We start from the raw sequence: 23,393 nt of genomic DNA on the forward strand, positions 1-23,393 counted from the left end.
AAGGGGAGGTAGGAAGGTAAATTTTAGAATAGAAAATGCTTGGAGGAAGGATGTGAGACTGACCTTTTCTCTGAAGATCTGCCTTCCCTGCATCAAAGAGGCCCAAAAGGAAACGTGGGCAGGTGTCCCTGAGCAGCCTCTGTATTATTATGTTGACGACATGGCGCCGATTGAATAGTCTACACACCTCCTGAGCTCTTGTTCCACCCTTTGAAGATGGCAGCCATGAATTGTTCTGGAAGGTCAGGAGCTCTGATCCTTGGTAAGCAAATTGCAGGAAGACTACCTTGCCTTCCCGAGGGTGCAGCTCACAGCCTCCTGTCATCTGTACCTCAAAGGGATCTAGGGAAGAAGGCTTGTAAATTAGAGGAAAGAGGGAGTAAAGATGAAATTAGTGGAAGCGAAAAAAGGAAGTAGAAGAGAGAATTTTGGGGTATTAGAGGTAATGGAACAAAGTTTAGTTTGATCAGAAGTTCAGAGAAAGCATAATTGGTGGTAGTTGAAGGTGGGAAAAAAAAAAAGAACGACATATTTTTTGGAAATGGCAGGGAGCAAATTGAAAAAAGGTGACATAAATGATGAGAGCAAGAGAATAAAGAAGGCTTTGGTGTGAGAGAGTTATGATTATATCTAGGGCAGCGGTCACCAACCAGTGGTCTGTGGACCACTGGTGGTCCGTGAGGTCCAAAAGATTGGCGACCGCTGGTTTAGGGAAACCTTTGGAGCAGCGGTCGCCAACTGATGGTCCATGGACCACTGGTAGTCTATGAAGTCTGAAAGCTTGGTGACCGCTGATGTAGGGTGAATGTAATACCGTAGGTTACAGTGAATGTACAGACAGAGATTGCTGAAGTAATTGAATGCAGGGAAAAATCGGAATGGGAAACTCACTGAGACACGCACATCCCACCCACATGGCACCTCCCCATTTTGGGAATTGAACTTACACTCAAACTTCCATTCACTGGCATGTTTGCGAATTAAAGGCGGCAATTCGATGTGTAACCTTCGGAAGAACTTTTCCATTTCTGTTATTTCCTTGTTGCTGAAGTTGCCCTTGGACCAAGGCCGCAGGAAAATAACACTGTAAGAGTTACTGTTCCAGCCAAGAATCTGCAACTCACCCAACCAACCAGAGCCCCAATTTTGTGTCCAGGAATGATTGTAGAAGGATGAGATATGGATCATGTGGAAGGAGATCTGCTCCTGGAAGGCTGTGTCAAAAGAACAGACAGAATGTGGAGAAAAAATGAAGAAAGGTGTCAGAAAGGGAAAACTCAAGAGTCTGGATAAGGGAAGCCATTGTTACCTCAGCAAACATTCACCTGCCCAAGGCCCCATGCTTTACGTACAACCTTCAGAAGAGCACAGGGTCCTAGAGTATGGCATATTCAGAATGGAACTATGCTGACATATTCTCACTCTCCAGGTATGCCGTGAGGACAATGTGCGCACGCACGTGCAAACACACACACACACACACACACACACACACACACACACCATGTTCCCCTCACCCCCAACCCTGAACTGGGCAGTTGCTAGAATTCTTACCATCTTCATTGTCACCAGCTGCGAGGAGAACTGCTAGGAATGTAATCTGCAGAAACAGCATTTCAGTTACAGATGTTATTTCTTTCTCTCAGAAAGTTTGTCTTCAATTTGTGTTTTAAATAAACCTACCCCACAATACCTCTATTCTGACTTCCTTCTTCTACCAATAAACCACCAAAAAATACCACACACACACAAAAAAACAGTGCTCCTTCCCTAAACCCTAGACACCAATTCAGCTTCTCATTTCCCCTTCAGTTCTGACTCTCTTCTTTGGCTTTCAGCATCTCCCCTCATTATCATCCTTCATTCTGTTCATCTTTCTCTAATTCAGCCTCTGTAGAATAAATAAGTCTTATGTGGCATTGGAAAGCCAATTTACCTCTGGGGACATTCTATTTTCATTCATACAATAAAAGGATAAAACTAATTAGCTTTCCTATCCCTACCTGATGTTCTTATGTCCCTGCTCTTTTCTGTCACTCTGTCTTTTTCTTGCCAAATTTAAATATTCCCTGAATAATTTCTTCTATCTAAGCCACGTCCCACCTCATTCATATCTGACATCTCATTGGTGGCTTTATTTGATTTTCAGAATCTCCTGATTACCCTTTATAACAGTATAAACTACTACTCCATTATCCTTAGGGGAGAACCAGTAGCCATCACAGAGACCACAGGAACCTGGAAACATAAAGAAAAATCTCCTCTGACTTGCATTGATATATACCCAAATGAATGTTTACCCAAAAGTCACTTCACACCTGCCTGGATACAAACACCTTGCAACACTCATGAATATATAGTGGTATACAGGGCAATCACTTTATTCAAGGAGCTTTTATTCTACTTAAGAAGGAAGCACATAAACCAAGAATTATAAATCTTGGCATGCTGGATTTTATTATAATGTAGAGAATCTAGACTCTAGACAAAAACAAGCCTTCTCAAAACAATATTTTGTAAAGTGGCAATCCTTAACTGATGTTGCTCACTCAGAATCTTGACTTCAGTGGTTTGCTGAGGGTGTTAGATCTACCTACCTCTGCTGTACAGGGTCCCCAACGCTCACAGAAGTCCTCCTGGCAAGGTGCTGAATGAATAATTTTGAATGATTAAATAATTTGGTTCAGGCATCCAATTTTTTTAATTATACAGATTTTTAATAATTTTTTAAGACATCAGAAATCATTACTTGTATTTCTACTTGATGAAATGAGAATCTTATAAAGTTTTATTTTGAATTAAAATATATGCTAATAAGCATTATGTTTACACAGAGGGTTATGCTGTAAATCTCCCCCATTAGTAACACTTTTTAAAAACCAGTGATAAGCCCTAGCTGGTTTGGCTCAGCGGATAGAGTTGGCCTGTGGACTGAAGGGTCCCGGGTGTGATTCTGGTCAGGGGCACATGCCCGGGTTGCAAGTTTAATCCCCAGTGGTGGGCATGCAGGAGGCAGCCAGTCGGTGATTCTCATCATTGATGTTTCTATCCCTCTCTCCCCCTTCCTTCCTCTCTGAAATCAATAAAAGCATGTTTTACAAAAAACAAACAGTGATAATTTATGGGATGAAATTAATAGACTATTCTGGAGTTATTTGTCCAGGATATCATTCTTATTGGCCATGCTTGGATATTCCATGATTGTCTTATCATACATAAACTATTCCTTGTTGGGCATGCTGACCCTCCTCTCTGATGCTGTTTATAATGGTTAAAAGGCTCTAAAATTTTGTTTTTCTTTGTAACTTCTAGATAAATGTGCTTTGGCTATTATTTTGTTACTAGAGGCCTGGTGCACAAAATTCGTGCACGGGGGCAGGGAGGCGGGGTCCCTCAGCCCAGCCTGCACTCTCTCGCAATCTGGGACCCCTTGGAGGATGTCTGGTTGCCGGTTTAGGCCTGATCCCACCGGCAGTCAGACATCCCTCTCGTAATCTGGAACCATTGGCTCCTAATCGCTCATCTGCCTGCCTGCCTGCCTGTTCGCCCCTAACCTCTCTGCCTGCCTGCCTGATTGCCCCTAACCGCCTCTGCCCCCACGGCTTAGTTTGGAAGGACATCCCAAATGACACCTGGAAGGTCGTTCAGCTGTCCGGTCTGATTAGTGTATTACCCTTTTATGATAGACTAGAGGCCTAGTGCATGAAAATTCATGTACTAGAGGAGGGGGTTCCTCAGCCCAACCTCCCCGTCTCACAGTCCGGGAGCTCTCAGGGGTGGGAGGCGACCCAGTGATCAGGGGAAGGCGATGCCCTATCACACATCTGCTGCTGCCACTGCTGGCTGCGCAAGCCTCGACCAGCCCTGGTTACCTGAGCCTCAGGTGGCCTTGGGCAGCTGGCTTGCCTGCTCCTTGGGCCGGCCCTGGGCGGCTGGGGGGCTGAGGGGACTGGGGGACTCTGGAGGCAGGAGCGTGAAGTGGCTGGGCCCGCCCGGGGGTGGGCCTGGCCTTGCTGTGCCCCTGCCGCCCCAGTGGGGCTGAGGGGACTGGGTGCCACCATCTTGTGGCTGTGGGCACCACCATCTTTGAGGGTGGGGCAGTCACTTAGCATATTTCCTTCTTATTGGCTGTGGGCACTGCCGTCTTCGAGGGTGGGGCAGTCAAATAGCATATTCCCTTCTTATTGGCTGTGGGCGCCGCCATCTTTGTGACAGCGTGGGGGTCCATTAGCATATTCCCTCTTTATTAGATAGGATTTATTTTTGCACAAGTAAACAAATTATCTGAGGCTAATTTAAGAAATAGTATTTTGGAAAAAGTTAAGATTATCTTAATATATAACTTACAAAGCAAAATGAGATTCAATAAGGGTTTATTTGGGATCAAAGAATTACAACTGGGGGAAGCATAGATTCAAGCAGAAACCAACATAATGTCCTGATTATAGGGTGAGAGCAAGAGGATTTTATGAGAAAAGAATGGGATAATTTCATGAATACAAAAAAGGTGTTTCTATTGGTGCTAACAAGCTGATTAGCTAAATTACTCTTTAGCTATTTTAGGGGTTCAGAACACGTCTCCCCAAAATGTACCACTTTAGCATTTAAATTACTTTGAGCTGAAGGCAATTAAGATCCTGCAGGCTTATGAGAAACTTTTTCTCTCTCTTTAAAAATTTAAATTAGAGGTCTTGCCCATAATAAGCTACCACCAGAAATAACTTTTTGTTTTTAAACCAATATACATGGCAGGACAAACTATTAATTACTGAACATCTCTTATTAGCCTGCAACTGGAGGCCCAGTGCATGAAATTTGTACACTGGTAGGGTCCCTAGCGGCTGCTGGCTGCCGGCCAGGTACTCCCTCCCTTCCCCTGGCTGGCCCTGCCCCCTGGTTGAACTCCTGGTCTGGGCAACAATTTGCACACTACACTTTTATTATATAGGACTAGAGACCCGGTGCACAAAATTTGTGCACTTGGGGGGGGAGGAGGGGCCCCTCAGCCCAGCCTGTGCTCTCTCACAGTCTGGGACCCCTTGGGGGATGACCACCTGCTGGCTTAGGCCCATTCCCGGGGGGGATTGGGCCTAAGATGGCAATCAGACATCCCTCTGGCAGCCCAGCAGCCCTCGGGGGATGTCCACTTGCCAGCGGGGAGCAGGCCTAAATTGCAGTTGGACATCCTTAGCGCTGCTGAGGAGGCAGGAGAAGCCCCCACCACCACTGCTGTACTGGCAGCCATCAGCCTGGCTTGTGGCTGAGGAGAGCTCCTCCCACGTGAGAGCGCCCTGACCACCAGAGGGCAGCTCCTGCATTGAGCATCTGCCCCCTGGTGGTCAGTGTGTGTCATAGTGACCAGTCATTCCCAGTCCTTCTGCTGTTAGGGTCAGTTTGCATATTACCCTTTTACTATATAGGATAGAGGCCTGGTGCACGGGTGGGGGCCGGCTGGTTTGCCCTGAAGGGTGTCCCAGATCAGGGTGGGGGTCCCGCTTGGGTGCCTGGCCAGCCTGGATGAGGGGATGATGGCTGTTTGCAGCTGGTCACACCCCCTTCATGGTGGGGATCCCGCTTGGGTGCCTGGCCAGCCTGGATGAGAGGCTGATGGCTGTTTGCAGCTGGTCACACCCGCTTCAGGGTGGGGGGTCCCCACTGGGGTGCCTGGCCAGTCTGGGTGAGGGGCTGAGGGCCGTTTTCAGGCTGGTGGGTGACTGAGCTCCCAACCTCTCCTTTTTTTCTTTTTTCTTTTTATTCTGGGATTTATTTACCTTCTATAGCTGTCACTGGAACTGAGAGCCGGCTTTAGCTCTGAGGCTCGGCTCCAGCTCTGAGACCTCGGCTGCTGAAAGCAGGTATCTGGGTTTGTTTGGCTTCTATAATTGAAACACTGTTGCAATTCTAGCTCTGAGGCCTGGCTGGCTGAAAGCAGGTTTCTGGGGTTTGTTTAGCTTCTATAATTGTAACATTGTGCATCTAGAACAATGTGCATCATTGAAATGTTAAAAGTAATCTTTCCCAGACCCCTCTCTAAGGGGTAACCACCATCAAGAGAGCACATAATTTTGTTAATATCCTGTCCCACTTTCATGTAATCTTCTGTAAGTTTCCTCCTTGATTTGAAATTTATAAAAAGGACTCCAAAACTGTCATTCTCTGGAGCATTTGAGAGTTTGCTTCCCAGAATGTCATGCTATCAGTTTGACTTAAATAAATTCATAAAAATTCTCTACAAGTTTGGATGTTCTTACATCGACATAACTTTCCTTGAGTCTCTCATGTATGTGGGTTCTCTGACTCTTTCATGTATGTGTGATACCCATGTGTACATATTTATTAAATTTGATGATTTTCTCTTGTTAATCTGACTCATGTTAATTTACTTATTAGACCCACGGAAAGAACCTAGGAGGGTAGAGGAAAGTTTCTTCTTCCCCTACACTACACATAGATGGTTACTAATTCTGTCTTCAGAAAGAAAGTTTTGGACAACAAAAAAGGTCTTCTATGCAAAGTAACCTCAAAGGCTGATCTGATCATAAGTTCTTAGTTGAGCAGGTCCTGGTTGATAGTCATTTTCCAGGCATATAATCTCTTTAGTAAAAAGTGTATCTTTGCCTAAGTAAGCCCTGTCTATTGTTTCTGTACATCTAGGTTAATACACCTTTGAAATAAGCTGTAAACACCATCAAGAGAGCATACGATCATGTTAATTATCCTGTATTCCAGTCCTCCCGCCTCCATGTAATCTTATGTTTCCTTCTTAATTTTAATGCTTAAAAGAAGGTGCAAAACTGTTATTCTTTGAAGTATTTGAGATCTTGCTCCCTAATATATGTCATCAGTTTCACTCATACTTTTATAAAAATTCCCTACAGGTTTGGACATTCTTACATTGACAGAGTCTATAATAATTAGTCCTTGTGGTCAAAATGTCTGCTTTCTTGTTAGCTTTGCAAACAGTTATTTGAAAGACAATACTGGTTTGACCAGTCCAAAGATCTGGCCCAGTTCAAGCATTCTAAAGTTTTTAAGGAGTAAAATGTGAAATGTAGTACCTTTGGAATGGCTGCTCTGGTTTCATTTTAAAACTAGAGGCCCAGTGCATGAAATTTGAATATGGGGGGTGGGGGTTCCTCAGCCCGGCCTGCACCCTATCCAATCCGGGACCCCTCGGGGGATGTCCGACTGCCTCTTGCAATCCGGGACTGCTGGCTCCTAACCGCTCGCCTGCCTGCTTGCCTGATCTCCCCTAACCGCCTCTGCCTCGCCCCACACCCAGGACCCAGGATTCCCTCCTCCGGCCAGTCGCAGGCACCCGGGATCTGGACTTCCCTCCCTCTGGCCGGCCACAGGCACCCAAGATCCGGGCCAGCTTCGCCTGGGCCAGCTGAAGCCGCAGGGGACTGAGGGCAGGCAACTTCACCCAGGCCGCAGCTGCAGGCGCCCGGGACCGCGGGATGGGCGGCTTGTCCCTCTCCCAGGCCGCAGATGCAGACACAGCCGCTGGTGCCTGGGACTGTGGGGAGTGCGATTTGTCTCTCTCCCATGCCACAGGCGTAGCCACTGGCGCCTGGGACTGTGGGGTGGGCAGTTTGTCCCTCTCCTGGGCCGCAGCCTGGCTGGTCCCCATTCCCTCTTGCGAGCTCATTTGTGCCTGGCTGGTCTCCATTCCTCTCTCCCCAGTGTTGAGTGTCTGAGCCATTACGGCATGAGGGCATGATGACCATTTGCATATTAGCTCTTTATATAGGATGGCTCCATTTAGACAATTTTTCACAATTATAACATATATAGCTGGAAAGAGACTCATTCTTTACTTACAATTATAAAATAAGCTGGATAATCAAAATTACAAATTTTCTTGAACCATTGGAGAACTGAAGTGTCAAGGCAATCAACTCGAAATATAGGGACAAACAGACATCATCAAGGAAATAGGGATGCATATGCTTGCTTACTTATGCTAGATGCCAGATGCTATATAAGCTAGTAAGAATAACTCAGCTAAAATTAATACTGGGGTTCAGAGTTGGCTGCCCCAAGATTTTCCACAGAGACATATTATTTTGAACTAAAAATCACCTGAGTAGCAAAAAGAGCAGGAAGAGCTCTGTGACCCTTCTCTATCCACTTAAAAGAAGGACGCAAATTTCCATGATAGGTGCCTTCCCCATTCCTGAAGCACCAAGAGAGAACTTTTTCACAAGAGTTATAAAATCCAGAGTAAAAAAAGTGTGTATAAACAAATCTTGTAGTGCCTTTACTAATTTACTACCTGAGCTCAGATTTTGTTTAGTTTCCTCAAAAACAAATACTCAAACCTGCTTAGAATGAGCACTAGCTTTATTTTTCCTCTAAATTTCTGACAAATGAATGAACTAGGTACCATTTTATACCTTTTAGATGAAGAAACAATAAATTTGTCAGAAATAGGACAGAAAGCTCAATAGCAGTGGTTCTCAACCTTCTGGCCCTTTAAATACAGTTCCTCATGTTGTGACCCAACCATAAAATTATTTTTGTTGCTACTTCATAACTGCAGTGTTGCTACTATTATGAATTGTAATGTAAATATCTGATATGCAGGATGGTCTTAGGCGACCCTTGTGAAAGGGTCGTTCGACCGCCAAAGGGGTCGCGACCCACAGGTTGAGAACCGCTGCTCTATAGCTTTCAAGGTACAGGTAAAGATGCGCTGCAGCTTAGGAAAAGGAGAAAGGACAGTAAAACACCCTGTCCTAGACTATATGAGGTTTCATACTGCTGAGAGAAAGTCAGGACCCTTGGAAGACTTAATTCCAAAAATCAAAAATCAAAGCACCTGCCTAAAGATGAGAAATTTAAGTAAACACATAGCAAAGAGTTTCTTCACCCACTTTCTATTTTATATATATCCTATCTAATAATAGACAAACATGGTAATTAACCATACCTCTGCTACGCTTCCTATTGGCTAATCAGCAGGATATGCAAATTAACTGCCAACAAAGATGGCGGCCGGCAGCCACGCAGCTGAAGTGAACAGGAGGCTTGCTTGCTCCAGTGATGGAGGAAGCCAAGGTTCCCCGCCTGCCGTGGCCCAGCTCTGAGCTCCGGGTGCAACAATCTTGCAATTATAGAAGCTAAACAAACCCCAGGTACCAGCTTTCAGCCGGAAGCGGGCTCAGAGCTTAGAGCGCCAGTGATGGCAACAGAGTTTCAATTATAGAAGCTAAACAAACTCCAGATACCAGCCATGGCCTCAGAGCTGGAGCCGGCTCTCAGCTCCTGTGACAGCTATAAAAGGTAAATAAATCCCAGAATTAAAAAAAAAAAAGAAAAAAAAAGAGGCTGGGAGCTTCAGTCGCCCGCCAGCCTGAAAACGGCCCTCAGCCCCTCACCCAGACTGGCCAGGCACCCCAGTGGGGACCCCCACCCTGAAGGGGGTGTGACCAGCTACAAACAGCCATCAGCCCCTCATCCAGGCTGGCCAGGCACCCCACTGGGGACCCCCACCCTGAAGGGGGTGTGATCAGCTACAAACAGCTATCATCCCCTCACCCAGGCTGGCCAGGGTCCAGGACACCCTTCAGAGCAAATCAGCCGGCCCCCTCCCATGCACCAGGCCTCTATCCTATATAATAAAAGGGTAATATGCAAACTGACCCTAACAGCACAAAGACTGGGAATGACTGGTCACTATGACACACACTGACCACCAGGGGGCAGATGCTCAATGCAGGAGCTGCCCTCAGGTGGTTTGTGCGCTCTCACAGCGGGGAGCTCTGCTCAGCCACAAGGCAGGCTGACGGCTGCCAGTACAGCAGTGGTGGTGGGGGCTTCTCCTGCCTCCTCAGCAGCACTGAGGATGTCTGACTGCAGCTTAGGTCTGCTCCCTGGTGGCAAGTGGACATCCCCCGAGGGCTGCCGGGCTGCCAGAGGGATGTCTGATTGCCATCTTAGGCCCAATCCTCCGGGGAGCAGGCCTAAGCCAGCAAGTGGTCACCCCCGAGGGGTTCCAGACTGCGAAAGGGCACAGGCCGGGCAGAGGGATCCCCTACCCCCGAGTGCACAAGTTTTTGTGCACCGGGCCTCTAGTATATATATGAGAGGCTAATATGAAAAGTGTCCCCTCAGGGGTTCGACCGGGAGACTGGGAATTCGATGGCTTGCTGTGATGTAAACTGACCACCAGGAGGCAGTGCGGAACATGGCGGGCAACCAGCAGTGGCCGTGGGGTGCTGAGGGAGTAAAGGAAGCAGGAGGCTAGGAACCGTGCGGGCAGCAAGGGAAGGAGGAGGCGGGGAGGCGGGGAACTTGATCGTCCCTGATCGCCAGCCAGGCCTAGAGATCCTACCTGTGAATGAATTTCGTGCACCGGGCCTCTAGTATATATAAAACCCTAAGTGACTATTACAACCAAATGACCAGAACAACCGGTCAACCACTTGCTATGATGCACACTGACCACCTGGGGCATACGCTCAACACAGGAACTGCCCCCTGGTGGTCAGTGTGCTCCTACAGCCAACCTTCTTCAGCCAGCCAACTGCCCGCGGTCCCTCCCCCCAGCTGGCTGGCTCCCATCGGCCCCTGGTGCTAAACCATTCATAGACGACCTGCTTCTGGGTTGGGGTTTTGTACATAGCAGAGCAGCTCCCTCGCCGTGATCTATTGAAAGTCAACCCTCAACACAAGGGTTTGTCTCGCTCCCATCCTCTCCCTTCCCCAGGGAGCCTTGGCAATGAGGGAAGGAGAAGTGGGGAGGCGGGTAACTGCTCGGTGGCGAGGCAGCGTCGGCATCTGGTGTCTGTTCCTTCTGTGCCTGGCCCAGTGACCGTCGCCTCCTCTCCCAAGTCTGCTGGGGCTTTTAGGCCCCAGGCTGAGATGGGGAACCGGGGGTGGGTGGTGGCAGATGCAGCCCCTTCCCCAGGGGCGACGATGGCTGGCTCCCTCCTCGGTGCCACCGGCCAACCTCCCACGATTCCCTCCCTCTGTGCACAAATTTGTGCACCGGGCCTCTATTCTGATAAGAGCCATGACAAAATATATTAGAAAGAGAGAAAAGATTAAATGCAGTCAGTACTAAAAGAGGCCAAAATTAAGAGATAAAAACAGGGGTGAAGAAAGGCAACCAGAAGCAGTAAAAGAAAAAGAAAAAAAGAGTTGGTAGAGAAGGAGTTTTCTGTTCAGGTCACTATTAATTGTGTGCTCCCTTGACACAGAAAGCCCCAGAGGAGAGAACTGAGATAAATGGGATATATCCTGATTAGAACTTAACAAGGCAGGGTACCCAGCTACCCTAGGGAAGTCCATCATTTTCCCCTGTGTTTTCAGACCTTCCTGGGGATCCCTCCTTTTGATCCACTGCACTGGTGCTTAGGCTACAGGCATGCTTATGCTCTTTCTAACAGCTGCTATGTGGTGCTTCCTCAAACACCATCAGAGCTCTGGGATTTCTCTGTCCTCTGAAGCTCTCCTCAGAACCCAGACGGGAGCTCCCCTCCCACACAGTCTCACATTCATCTGAACTCCCCCTCCCCAGGAGCAGTAACCTCAACTTCCCTGCTAGAGAAACCCACTGCCTGTAACACTCATGTACCTTTTACTGAACTTCTTCTTTTCCCTCCCACTTGACTTCAAGCTTCTCTATCCTCTTTCTGGCCTCTAGTATCTCTGTGTATCTGATGTGAGTGCTTCTTGCCCTTCACAGCAAATCTCTTGCCCTAAAAGGATCTTAGGACGGAGAGTCAAGATACATTCCTGGATGAGACACCTGCTGGATGCAGTGAATTGGAAAAAACACATCAGCATTCTGGCCTCAGTTTTCTTATCTGTAAAATAACTGGGTTGAAAGAAGTAAATGTTTTCTAACCTTGAAACCTTTCCCTCTAGCATTCTGTGTGTCTTACTGGGCTCCCTTTTATCCCCATCCGTGTGCTCTTTTTTCCCACTCTACTTTTCCCTCCTTTTTTTAAACTTTATTTTTCAATTACAGCTTACATTGAGTATGATTTAGTTTTAGGTGTATAGTATAGTGGTGAGATAATCATATCCTTACAAAGTAGTCCCTCCAATATTTTCAGTACCCACCTGGCACCATACATAGTTACTACAATATTGTTGACTATATTCCCTATGCTGTACTTTACATCCTTGTGATTATTTTGTAACTATTGATTTGTAATTCTTTTTTTTTTTTTTTTTTTTTAAATACAGGTTTATTGATTTTGGAGAGGGAGAGAGAGATAGCAACGTCCATGATGAGAGAGAATCATGGATCGGCTACCTTCTGCACGCCCCCTACTGGGGATCAAGCCCACAACCTGGGCATGTGCCCTTGCTCAGGAATCGAACCAGGGACTGCCCAGTCCTCAGGCCGGCGCTTTTTTCACTGAGCCAAACCAGCCAGGACTGTTTTGTAATTCTTTTTTCTTTTTAATTGTTCCTTTTTTAAAATATATATTTTTTCTTTATTGATTAAGGTATTATATATGTGTCCTTATTCCCCCATTGCCCCCCCACCTCACCGCTCATGTCCTCACCCCCTTAGTGTCTGTGTCCATTGGTTATGCTTATATGCATGCATACAAGTCCTTTGGTTGATCTCTCCCTTCCCCCGACCCTCCCCTGCCTTCCCTCTGAGGTTTGACGGTCTAATCCAATGGTTCTCAACCTTCCTAATGCCATGACCCTTTAATACAGCTCCTCGTGTTGTGGTGACCCCAACCATAAAATTATTTTCGTTGCTACTTCATAACTTTTGCTAATATAATTTTGCTACTGTTAGGAATCATAATGTAAATATCTGACATGCAGGATGTATTTTCATTGTTCGCAACCCACAAGTTGAGAACTGCTGGATGCTTCTCTATCTTTGGATCTGTTTTTGTTCATTAGTTTATGTTGTTCATTATTTTCCACAAATAAGTGAGATCATGTGATATTTATCTTTCTCTGACTGACATATTTCGCTAATGCTCTCCAGGTTCATCCACGCTGTTGCAAATGATAGCATAGTATCCCATTGCATAGATGTACCACAGTTTTTACAGCAGCATAGTATCCCATTGCATAGATGTACCACAGTTTTTTTTTAAATGTATATATATTTTTTATTGATTTTTCACAGAGAGGAAGGGAGAGAGATAGAGAGTTAGAAACATCGATGAGAGAGAAGTATCGATCAGCTGCCTCCTGCACATCTCCTACTAGGGATATGCCCGCAACCAAGGTACATGCCCTTGACCGGAATCGAACCTGGGATCTTTCGGTCCGCAGGCCGACGCTCTATCCACTGAGCCAAACTGGTTTTGGCGTACCACAGTTTTTTAATGCACTCATCTGCTGATGGGCATTTAGGCTGTTTCCAAATCTTAGCTATTGTAAATTGTGCTGATATGAACATAGGGGTGCATATATCCTTTCTGATTGGTGTTTCTGGTTTCTTGGGATATATTCCTAGAAGTGGGATCACTGGATCAAATGGGAGTTCCATTTTTACTTTTTTGAGGAAACTCCATACTGTTCTCCACAGTGGCTGCACCAATCTGCATTCCCACCAGCAGTGCACAAGGGTTCCTTTTTCTCCACATCCTCGCCAGCACTTGTCATTCGTTGATTTGTTGATGATAGCCATTCTGACAGGTGCCTCATTGTCGTTTTGATTTGCATCTCTCAGATGATTAGTGACTTTGAGCATGGTTTCATATGTCTCTTGGCTTTCTGTATGTCCTCTTTCGAAAAGTATCTATTTAGATCCTTTGCCCATTTTTTGATTGGATTGTTTATTTTCCTTTTGTTAAGTTGTATGAGTTCCCTGTAAATGTTGGAGATTAAACCCTTATCGGAGATAACATTGGCAAATATGTTCTCCCATGCAGTGAGCTTCTTGATGGTTTCTTTTGCTGTGTAGAAGCTTTTTATTTTGATGTAGTCCCATTTGTTTATTTTCTCTTTAGTTTCCATTGCCCTAGGACAGCGGTTCTCAACCTGTGGGTCGCAACCCCTTTGGGGGTCGAATGACCCTTTCACAGGGGTCGCCTGAGACCATCGGAAAACACATATATGATTACATATTGTTTTTGTGATTAATCACTATGCTTTAATTATTGTCAATTTGTAACAATGAAATTGGGGGTCACCACAACATGAGGAACTGTATTAAAGGGTCGTGGCATTAGGAAGGTTGAGAGCCACTGCCCTAGGAGCTCTATTGGTGAAGATATTGCTTCGGCATATGTCTGAGATTTTGCTGCCTGTGGATTCCTAGATTTTTATGGTTTCCCGTCTTACATTTAAGTCCTTTATCCATTTTGAGTTTATTTTTGTGTATGGTGTATGTTGGTGGTCTAGTTTCATTTTTTTGCAAGTATCTGTGCAATATTCCCAACACCATTTATTGAAGAGACTGTCTTGACTCCATTGTATGCACTTGCCTCCTTTGTCAAATATTAATTGAGCATATTGGTTCGGGCTAATTTCTGGACTCTCTATTCTATTCCATTGATCTATATGTCTGTTCTTGTGCCAGTGCCAGGCAGTTTTGAGAACAGTGGCTTTGTAATAGAGCTTGACATCTGGTATTGAGATCCCTTCTACTTTGTTCTTCTTTCTCAGGGTTGCTGCAGCTATCGGGGTCTTTTTATATTCCAGATAAATTTTTGGAGAGTTCATTTGATTTGTAATTCTTAATTGCTTCACTTTTCTCACCCACTCCTCCAATCCCCTCCCCTCAGGCAACCATTAGTCTGTTCTCTATCAGTTGTTTCAATTTTGTTTGTTTTGTTTTTTAGATTCCATATATAAGTGAAATCATATGGTATTTATCTTTCTCTGGCTGGCTTATTTCACTGAGCATAATATCCCTCAAAGTCAAGGATTGTGTCAGGGGGTGTTAATTCCGACACATTTGCAGTTTTGAGCACCCACAAATGATCATCAGCTTCTCACAGGTGTCCCAACCACGTCATGTAAAAGCCTTAGTAAAACAACGAGAAACACATGCAGTGCAGCTAAAGTTCAGTTCCGTTGCCTTGTAATCACTAAGGGGGGGGAAGTGGACTGAGAAAATGTGAGACAGGACAGAAGAGGTGATTGATACAAGCAGGTTTTTTAAATTTATCTTCTGAGTAAACACATAAAATATATGTACACAAAATCATTTTTTTAATAGAAAATATTCGATATGCCAGTGTGTTCAGTAACTGTTTAACACACAGTGACACCTATTCAAATACAGAAAACTATTTAAATACAGACATTCACAAGCATCAAGTTTCATCTCTTTAATGCTGTCTAAAAAGAAGTTCCTGTGAAATTCTGTGTTGCTCACCTTCACTCTATTCTGAATTAAAAACCCAGTGTCTGGTGTGCAGCTGTTCACCTGCAGTAACAGCTGTTCATCTGTTGGGACCGTTACCCTAACCCACCACTCTGAGAAGATAAGGCAAACTCAGTATGGAACCTTGCAAATGAACTATATTGATGTGGGCAGCTTGACTCTGGTGTACTTACCCCATGTATTTTCCCCATACTTAAAGGCAGCCTCACATGAAATCTCTATATTGCACTGTAATCTGAAAGTCTTAATTTCTCCAGTTTTGTTACTCTCCTTTAATCTCCCAATTAAAGTATGTATAAGAAATTATACCAAGTAAATTCCTGTAACCAAGGTAATTTCATTATTCTAAAACCACAGTTACATAATTTCTGCTTATTTTATTAAAAGTATATTCAGATGAATCAGTCCTTTTTCATATAAAAAATTATACATGGTAAAAACTAATTGGAAATCAAATGTTGATATTTACCTGTAAAGGATTTGCTTTTGAAAATTATCTTTTGTAGCCATTATTTCTACAAAAATGCAATTTTCCCTGATTGGCTTGTATAGATCAAAATATTACTGTATGCAATTGTATCCATTAAGTATTTTATTTTGTTTTGGTTTTGCTGCTATTCATATTTAGTTTAAAGTTTATATAAAGCAAAAATAGTTTAGATCATTGTCCTTTGTCTTAGATTAGTTTATTATATTGCTAATTTGGTTTTCCAGCAAACTTTTCAAATTAACTATACAGGCTCTGAACTGATAAAAGAGCATATAGAATTGTTCTCTGTTATATAGACTATCATGTCCCCTACAAATAAAGATAGTTAAGCTACTTGTTATATATTTGTTTGTTTTGTTGTTTCAATCTTCTTGTTTTATAATCTTTATAACTTTAATTTCTTATTTTGTTACATTAATTCTTAAAAAGATTGGAACATTCACTACAGTGATTAATACAAATGGTGAGCACAGACAGACGTCCTTGCCTTCTTCCCAGCCTTGGAAGAAAAGCAAAAAAAGTCACCATTTAGTAGGATGTTAGCTGTTGTTTTTAAATTCTCTTTATGAAATTGAGAAGGTGCCCTTTCATTCCTAGTTTATTGGAAGTTTTTGCCTCAAAAAGGTGCTGAATGTTTCAAATGTTTTATTTCTACCTATAGAGATAAATATGGTTATTCTCCTATATTCTGTTACCATGGTGAATTATAATGCTAGATTTTTAAATTTAAAATAAATCTTTCTTATCTGGGATAAACCCACATAGTCACCATATAGTAACCTTTTTATACACTCTTTTTGTTCTTACCTTTTAATGTGGAAGCTTAGATTACTACTGATTTTAAACATTCCTTGTTGTTATTTGATGTAAACATTTGAACTTTGAGGTTTCTCTTGTACGTTTTGAAGTATCTCACATAGTTTAATATGTTACATTTTCATTATCATTAGGTTCAAACTATTTTCTAATCTCTTTTGAATCCGACTGATGAGTCAATTTCTTTAGAATTGTGTTGATTACTTTTCATATATTTTCTTGATGTCTTATTATTACTGAGTTCAAATTCAATTCCATTGTGATCAGAGAATATACTCAGTGATTTGAATCCTCTGATTATTTACTGAGACATCTCTATGGTCTAGCACCGTGGTCGGCAAACTGCGGCTTGCAAGCCACATGCAGCTCTTTGGCCCCTTGAGTGAGGCTCTTCCACAAAGTACCATGTGCGGGCGCACACAGACAGTGCGATTGAAACTTCGTGGCTCATGCGCAGAAGTTGGTATTTTGTGGAAGAGCTGGTATTTTGTGGAAGAGCCACACTCAAGGGGCCAAAGAGCCACATGTGGCTCGCGAGCCGTGGTTTGCCGAGCCACAGTTTGCCGACCACTGGTCTAGCATATGGTCTATGATGATAAATGTTTCATGCATGCTGGGATAAAGAAACCATATGTTCAGAATTTATAAGGTGTAATGTTCAATGAGTATATATTGGGTCATATTGGTTATAGTGTTCAAAACTTCTGTCTCATTGATTTTTTTAAATATTTTTTTTTCTGACATTAGAGAGGAAGGGAGAGGGAGAGAAAGAAACATCAACTTTCAAATATACTATACAGCTGTGGGAATTATAACCTTTATGTTGTACATTATATTTCTAGTACTTATTTCTCTTATAAATGTATGTTTGTACCTTTTGTGCACCTTCATCCAAGTCCCCTACAAACCTATCCCCTGGCTCTGATAACTACGAATCTGATCTCTTTTGTATGTTTGGGTTTTTTTAGAATCCACATACAGTATTTGTCTTTCTCTGTCTCACTTTTTTCATTTAGCATAATGCCCTGAAGGTCCATCCATGTTGTGGCAAATGTGGTATATATTATTGTTAAATGATTCTTTTATTAAAATTTCCCTTCCCCCTTTTTCTCATTATAGACAGAGAGTGCATGGGCCGAAGAATATTTTGAAAAGAAGAAAGGGTCTCACAAGCGTTCAGCATCCTGGGGCAGTACAGATCAACTTAAGGAGGTCAGGAAAATGATTCCAAGAAAGTGGGTGTGGAAACTTGATTCCTTCGTTGGCTAGTTCCTTGAAATTGTGGGCAGCAGAGATTTGTCAGTTTCCATTGTGTGTGGGGTTTGTGTGTTTGTTTTTATCTTAGTTCTGTTTACTTGAGAATTAACAACAGAAAAACAGTTATGTTAATTGAATAAAGATTTGAATGGAGAAATGTACACATTACTTATCTGATAGTGTGTTTTTCCTTTTTAAAAAAAGAGCATCTATACCTATTAATATAAATATCAGATATATAAATTTTAGTGATATAACAAATTCACATGTATTATTTCTGTATATTATGGTAGTGATTCTACTATTTAGTAACCCAGTATAACTAAGTTGATTTTGCCCCTGTGCTATGATTACCTGATTACCATTTTCTGTCTACAATTATAACATTTTCATTTTAGATATAATGTAGGAAAAAAGACCAGGAAAATTCAGTCCAGAAATAACATGGGATATTGATTAAAATTTTATTTGGTATTTTTAAAGATTATATCTGTGAGTGCATTTTGTGGCTTGAATTGATATTCAAATAGTTTAATTTTTGGAGCTGTTGAAGGTCACAAGTTTGATAAAGAAATCTAAATAAAATGTGACTTATGAGGGCAATGAGAGAATAAGTATGAATTTTTAATTCTTTGTGAAAGTTGTAATATAATTTATTCTAAATGCTGAAAACTTCACTTGTTTAGTACTTGGAATATCTCTTTATATATGCATGTGTATATACAATAAGATTTTGTGATACAGTTTAAAAATTCAAAACTTTTATTAAGACTGAATTTTTCTGGTTCTTAAGCAAGGATGCTTTATGTAGTATGGGAAACACTCTGATGCATGTGTTGTTTTTTCCCTTTGCAGATTGCAAAATTACGCCAGCAATTGCAGAGAAGTAAGCATAGCAGTCGACATCATCGAGATAAAGAAAGACAGTCACCATTCCATGGCAACCATTCAGCCATTAACCAGTGTCAGGTAGGAGCACAGATAACACAAGATGCAGACGAGATTTTTTATTTTGCAGGTGATTTGTTATTTTATAGGTGACTGTGGGACAGAATAGCCAAAAGCACATTTGAAACTGATTAGTACTGAATCATAACCTTCATAAAAATAAACTGAAAAAAAGAAACCAGAATATTAAATTGACAAAATGGTATTTTCCTTTGGTGATCTGTGATATGACTTCTAAGAGACATAGCTAATTTTTCATATTTTGACTTACTGTACTTTTGTATCTATCGATTTAGTATGTTGGAGGCAGAATAATAGAGATATGCACTGGCTGTGGAATCAGACCTTGGACAGGTAACCTGCTCTAAGTCTCGGTTTCCTCATCTGAGGATTGAGGATGATAACGATACCTGTCTCATAAAGTCATTTACTAGGGAACACGTTTAGCTGCTCTGCTTCCTTAGTAGAATCCTATAAACTACTCTTGATGGCTCGCACCGGGAACATTTCTCTTTAACTGAATTGAAATTGGATGGGGTCCTTAGGCAAGGAGAAACAAGGAAAAGTTTGCCAACACCTTTTCTAGGTTGATACCTTCTGATGATTGTCAAGTATATTCGGATTGTTTTCAAGAGAAAGTATTGGTAGAGGTATATATTTTTTCAAACTAATTTTGTCCTAAAATATTGGTACATGGGTCAAATTTGATTTCATAAATTTAAAGTTTGGTTGTAATTTCCAACAGCTCAGCAGGGCAGGGTGATGGAGTCATAAGGGGGGGGCTAGTGCATTTATCTAGGCTGATGCAGTATGGAGGGGAGTGCTTGACCCAGGAAAGATGTCATCTGTGAGTGTTGTCTGAGAGGAACTTGGCATAGAAGCCCTGGCAGCGGTCCCTTCAGCTCTTTCCCTGGAGCCTCACACCCTGTTTGTCCTCCCACATCTCCAGTTTGCTCTGATCTTCGCTCTCTCTGCTGGAGCCCAGACTAAGTGGCCACGAATGAGATTTTGTGTGCTGTTCCTTTAAGAGGGCACCTGGGTTTTGAGCAGAGTACTGTCTCTCCCTGGCAGACAGAATCCCCATTAATTTTCACAGCCAGATGTTATATGGGCTCATCTACCCGCATGCACATGCGTTTGATTGAGACCCCTTGCTCCTCAGGGGGTAACTTTTGCAGCTGAGATGTCCCTCCAGATTCCCAGCTGCTGTACATGGATGTGGGGCCAGCCCTTTTCATGTCTCTGCCCTTTCTACCAGTCTCAAAGTGGCTTCTTCTATAAATCCTTGGTTACAAGACTTCTGCTCAGCTAGTCTTCAGTTGGCTATTCAGGTGGAGTGTTCTGTAATTTAGTTGTAATTCCAATTTGGACCTGGGAGGAGGGTGAGTGTAACTTCCACCTACTCTGCCTCTTGTATTTTTATTTCAGCCATTCGAATAGATGTGTAGTGGTATTGTACTTGATAAAAATTTGCACTGTCACATTTTTCTAAGACTATTTGCTATATGTAAATCCTCTTTAATGAATGTATGTTCAAGTTTTTTGCCCATATTTAAATTGGGCTGTTTGTTTTATTATATATTTGAGAGATCGTTATATATTTTGGATACAAGTCCTTTGTTGGCTTTGCGAATTCCAAATATTTTCTCCCAGTCTGAATTAGTTTTTCATTCTCTTAACAGGGTCTTTCACAGAGAAAAAATTATTTTCAAATAATTTTGAAGAAGTCCAGTGTATCATTCCCCCCACCTCAGCTTTATAGCAATATAATTGATATTTAACATTGTGCATTTAAGCTATTCATTTTGATGACTTGATATATGTATAATATTGTAAAAATATTACCACAATAAGGTTAGTTAAGACATCCCTCATTTCACATAGTTACCTTTTTATTTCTTTTCTGGTGAGAACTTTTAAGATCTGTCTCAGCAAGTTCCAAGTATACAATACATTATTAACTGTCATCACCATGCTGTACATTAGATCCCCAAAGCATATTCATCTTATAACTAGAAGTTTGTATTCTTTGACCATGTTCACCCATTTCTCCTACCTATCTGTTCCTGGCAACCATCCATCTTCTCCTGTTTCTATGAGGTGGGGTTTTTTTTTGTTTTTTTTTAAGATTCCACATATAAGTAACATCACACAGTATTTGTCTTTCTCCGACTTATTTCACTTAACCTAATGTCTTCTAGGTTCATCCATGTTGTTGCAATTGGCAGGATTTCCTCTTTCATGGCTGAATAATATTTCATTGTTTGTGTGTATAATCCTATTTTTTATCCATTTATTTGTTAGTGGACACTTAGGTTGTTAACATGTCTTGGCTCTCAGAAATATTGCTGCAGTGAACACGAAGTGCAGATACTGTGAGGAGTAAAAAATGTTTTTGCCGATTAATTTAGCAGTATGAATCAAAGTCCTGAAAATCTTTTCTGTACATTGAGTCAGTAGTCCCTCCGGCTCAAGAATTTATCCTAAGGAAATATTTATATTTGTATGCAATATTTATTTAAGAGGATGTTCATAGTGGCATTTTTTTTTGAGTAGTGAAAAATTGGAAACTATTTGTCCAATAGCAAAGCATTTATTTCTTAATATATTTATTTATACAACAAAATACCATTCAGCTATGAATGTTACTTGGTAAATAATAATTTTAAAGCATAGAAAGATGTTAGAGATAGAGGAAATTAAAAAAAAATAACACGTTACAATCTGAGGTGGTTGTGTTCCCGTATTACGTGAGGAAAGTGGGACGCAGGGGCCCAGCAGTAAGCAGTGAAGAAGCGCTGCCTCGGCACTCCAGATTGAAGCTTCCCCTTGGATCTTTCTCACCAGTTCCTTGCCTGTTCCGAGGATTGTTAATGTGTTATGCTTAATTTTTAAAAATATCAATTATAATGGTGAGCAGGAATAAAAGAGGAGGAATACAGGTTTAACACTAAGTTCTATGTCAGAGGACAGGGTTGTCCATTGAATGGAACTAGTGATAATTGATCAAAGGCCCTGTTACCTTTTTGCTTACCCACCTTCCTCAGAAAGACAAGTTTTTCAAAGAAACCTCCAAGTGAATGGTGGGTTAATCACATTTTTTTACCAGGCAGCAGGGCAATTTACAAGAGATCTCAGGCACACTGTTGCATTGAACTTTGGCGGATATTTTTGCAATTCTTTTTTTTTTTAATCCTCACCCAAGGATATGTTTTTATTGATTTTATAGAGAGAGGAACATTGATTGGTTGTCTCCTGTACTCTCCCCCACTGGGTTTTGAACCCGCACCTAGATACGTGCCCTGACTGGGAATCGAACCCACAACCTTTTCAGTGTATGGGACAACGCTCCAAGCAGCTGAGCCAACCAGTCAGGGCCTTTGCAATTCTTGTCTCATATTTAATTTTGAGTATTTTGTCAAGAAACCAAGTAATGCCCTAACCGGTTTGGCTCATTGGATAGAGCGTCAGCCTGTGGACTCAAGGGCCCCAGGTTCGATTCCGGTCAAGGGCATGTACCTTGGTTGCGGGCACATCCCCAGTGGGGAGTGTGCAGGAGGCAGCTGATTGGTGTTTCTCTCTTATCGATGTTTCTAACTCTCTATTCCTCTCCCTTCCTCTCTGTAAAAAATCAATAAAATATTAAAAAAAAAGAAACCGAGTAATATCCTATAATTATGTTATCAGTTACTTCTTTTCAAAAGCAATAACTGTCAGTGAAAAAAAATGTTTTTTTAAGTTAGAGATAGGCTTTGGAAAAAAAAAGAAAATAAATCATAGCATTTTCATTCCTTAAAAAAACATTAAAATCATTACAATGGAAGTATAAGTAAGTAAATTTTACAGGAATATTCCCATCGAAGTCTTGCTATAAATACAGTTAATTGTGTCACTAGAGGACTTTAAAGTTATGTGTGAAATTAGAACTCTGTTACAATCATACAATAATTTGAGATTGAAATTCTTTTAGTATTCTTTTATCCGTTTTCCCTTTATAGTTCCTCATAGATGTGAATATACTTCTGAAAGTCTATCTTGATTGTCTGGGTCTTTATCTTTAAATTGTTTTTAATGTACAGTATACTGAGAAGGAGATTTGGTCACTCACACTTTTTACGAGGCCTATAGACTGTATTTTTATTTTATTTCAGAGTTACTCATGTAAATTAATAGTATGTTTTTTTTTTTTTTTTAATAGCTTAAACAAACCTCTTTATTATCTCAAAGGTCAGAAATCTGGGTACTTTATTTTTGTTTTGTTATTTTTTTTTAATTGCTAAAAGTATTACAAAGGGTATTACATATGTGTCTTTTCTACTCCCACCCCCCCCCCCCCCCCCCCCGCCCTTGACAATCCCCTGGCCTCCCTTACCCCCCAGTGTCTTATGTCCATTAGTTATGCTTATATGCATGCATACAAGTCCTTCGGTTGATCTCTTAATCCCCTCTCTCCTGCCCCCCAACCCTCCCTGGCCTTCCCACTGCAGTTTGACAATCAGTTTGAGGCAGCTCTGCCTCTGTATCTATTATTGTTCAAAAGTTTGTAATGGTCTTTAT

The 23,393-nt window shown here is 42.1% G+C and overlaps 1 protein-coding gene across 3 annotated transcripts in view; it reads left to right on the forward strand.

The window, feature by feature from the left end:
- FAM117B (family with sequence similarity 117 member B) overlaps nucleotides 1–23,393 on the forward strand; it is a 298,958-nt gene that overhangs the window by 33,453 nt on the left and 242,112 nt on the right. For all 3 annotated transcript variants that reach the window (XR_011472381.1, XR_011472380.1, XM_070421877.1), the window contains exons 3-4: nucleotides 17,751–17,843; nucleotides 18,744–18,857. Coding sequence is in view for 1 of the 3 variants with exons in the window: in XM_070421877.1 (XP_070277978.1) it covers nucleotides 17,751–17,843; nucleotides 18,744–18,857 (207 nt within the window). In the remaining 2 variants the exon portion in view is untranslated. The remainder of the gene's footprint in view (nucleotides 1–17,750; nucleotides 17,844–18,743; nucleotides 18,858–23,393) is intronic.

Source organism: Myotis yumanensis, unplaced genomic scaffold (assembly GCF_028538775.1).
Source record: "Myotis yumanensis isolate MYYU_CA2020_CCGP unplaced genomic scaffold, mMyoYum1.0.hap1 SCAF_8, whole genome shotgun sequence".
NCBI lineage: Eukaryota > Metazoa > Chordata > Mammalia > Chiroptera > Vespertilionidae > Myotis > Myotis yumanensis.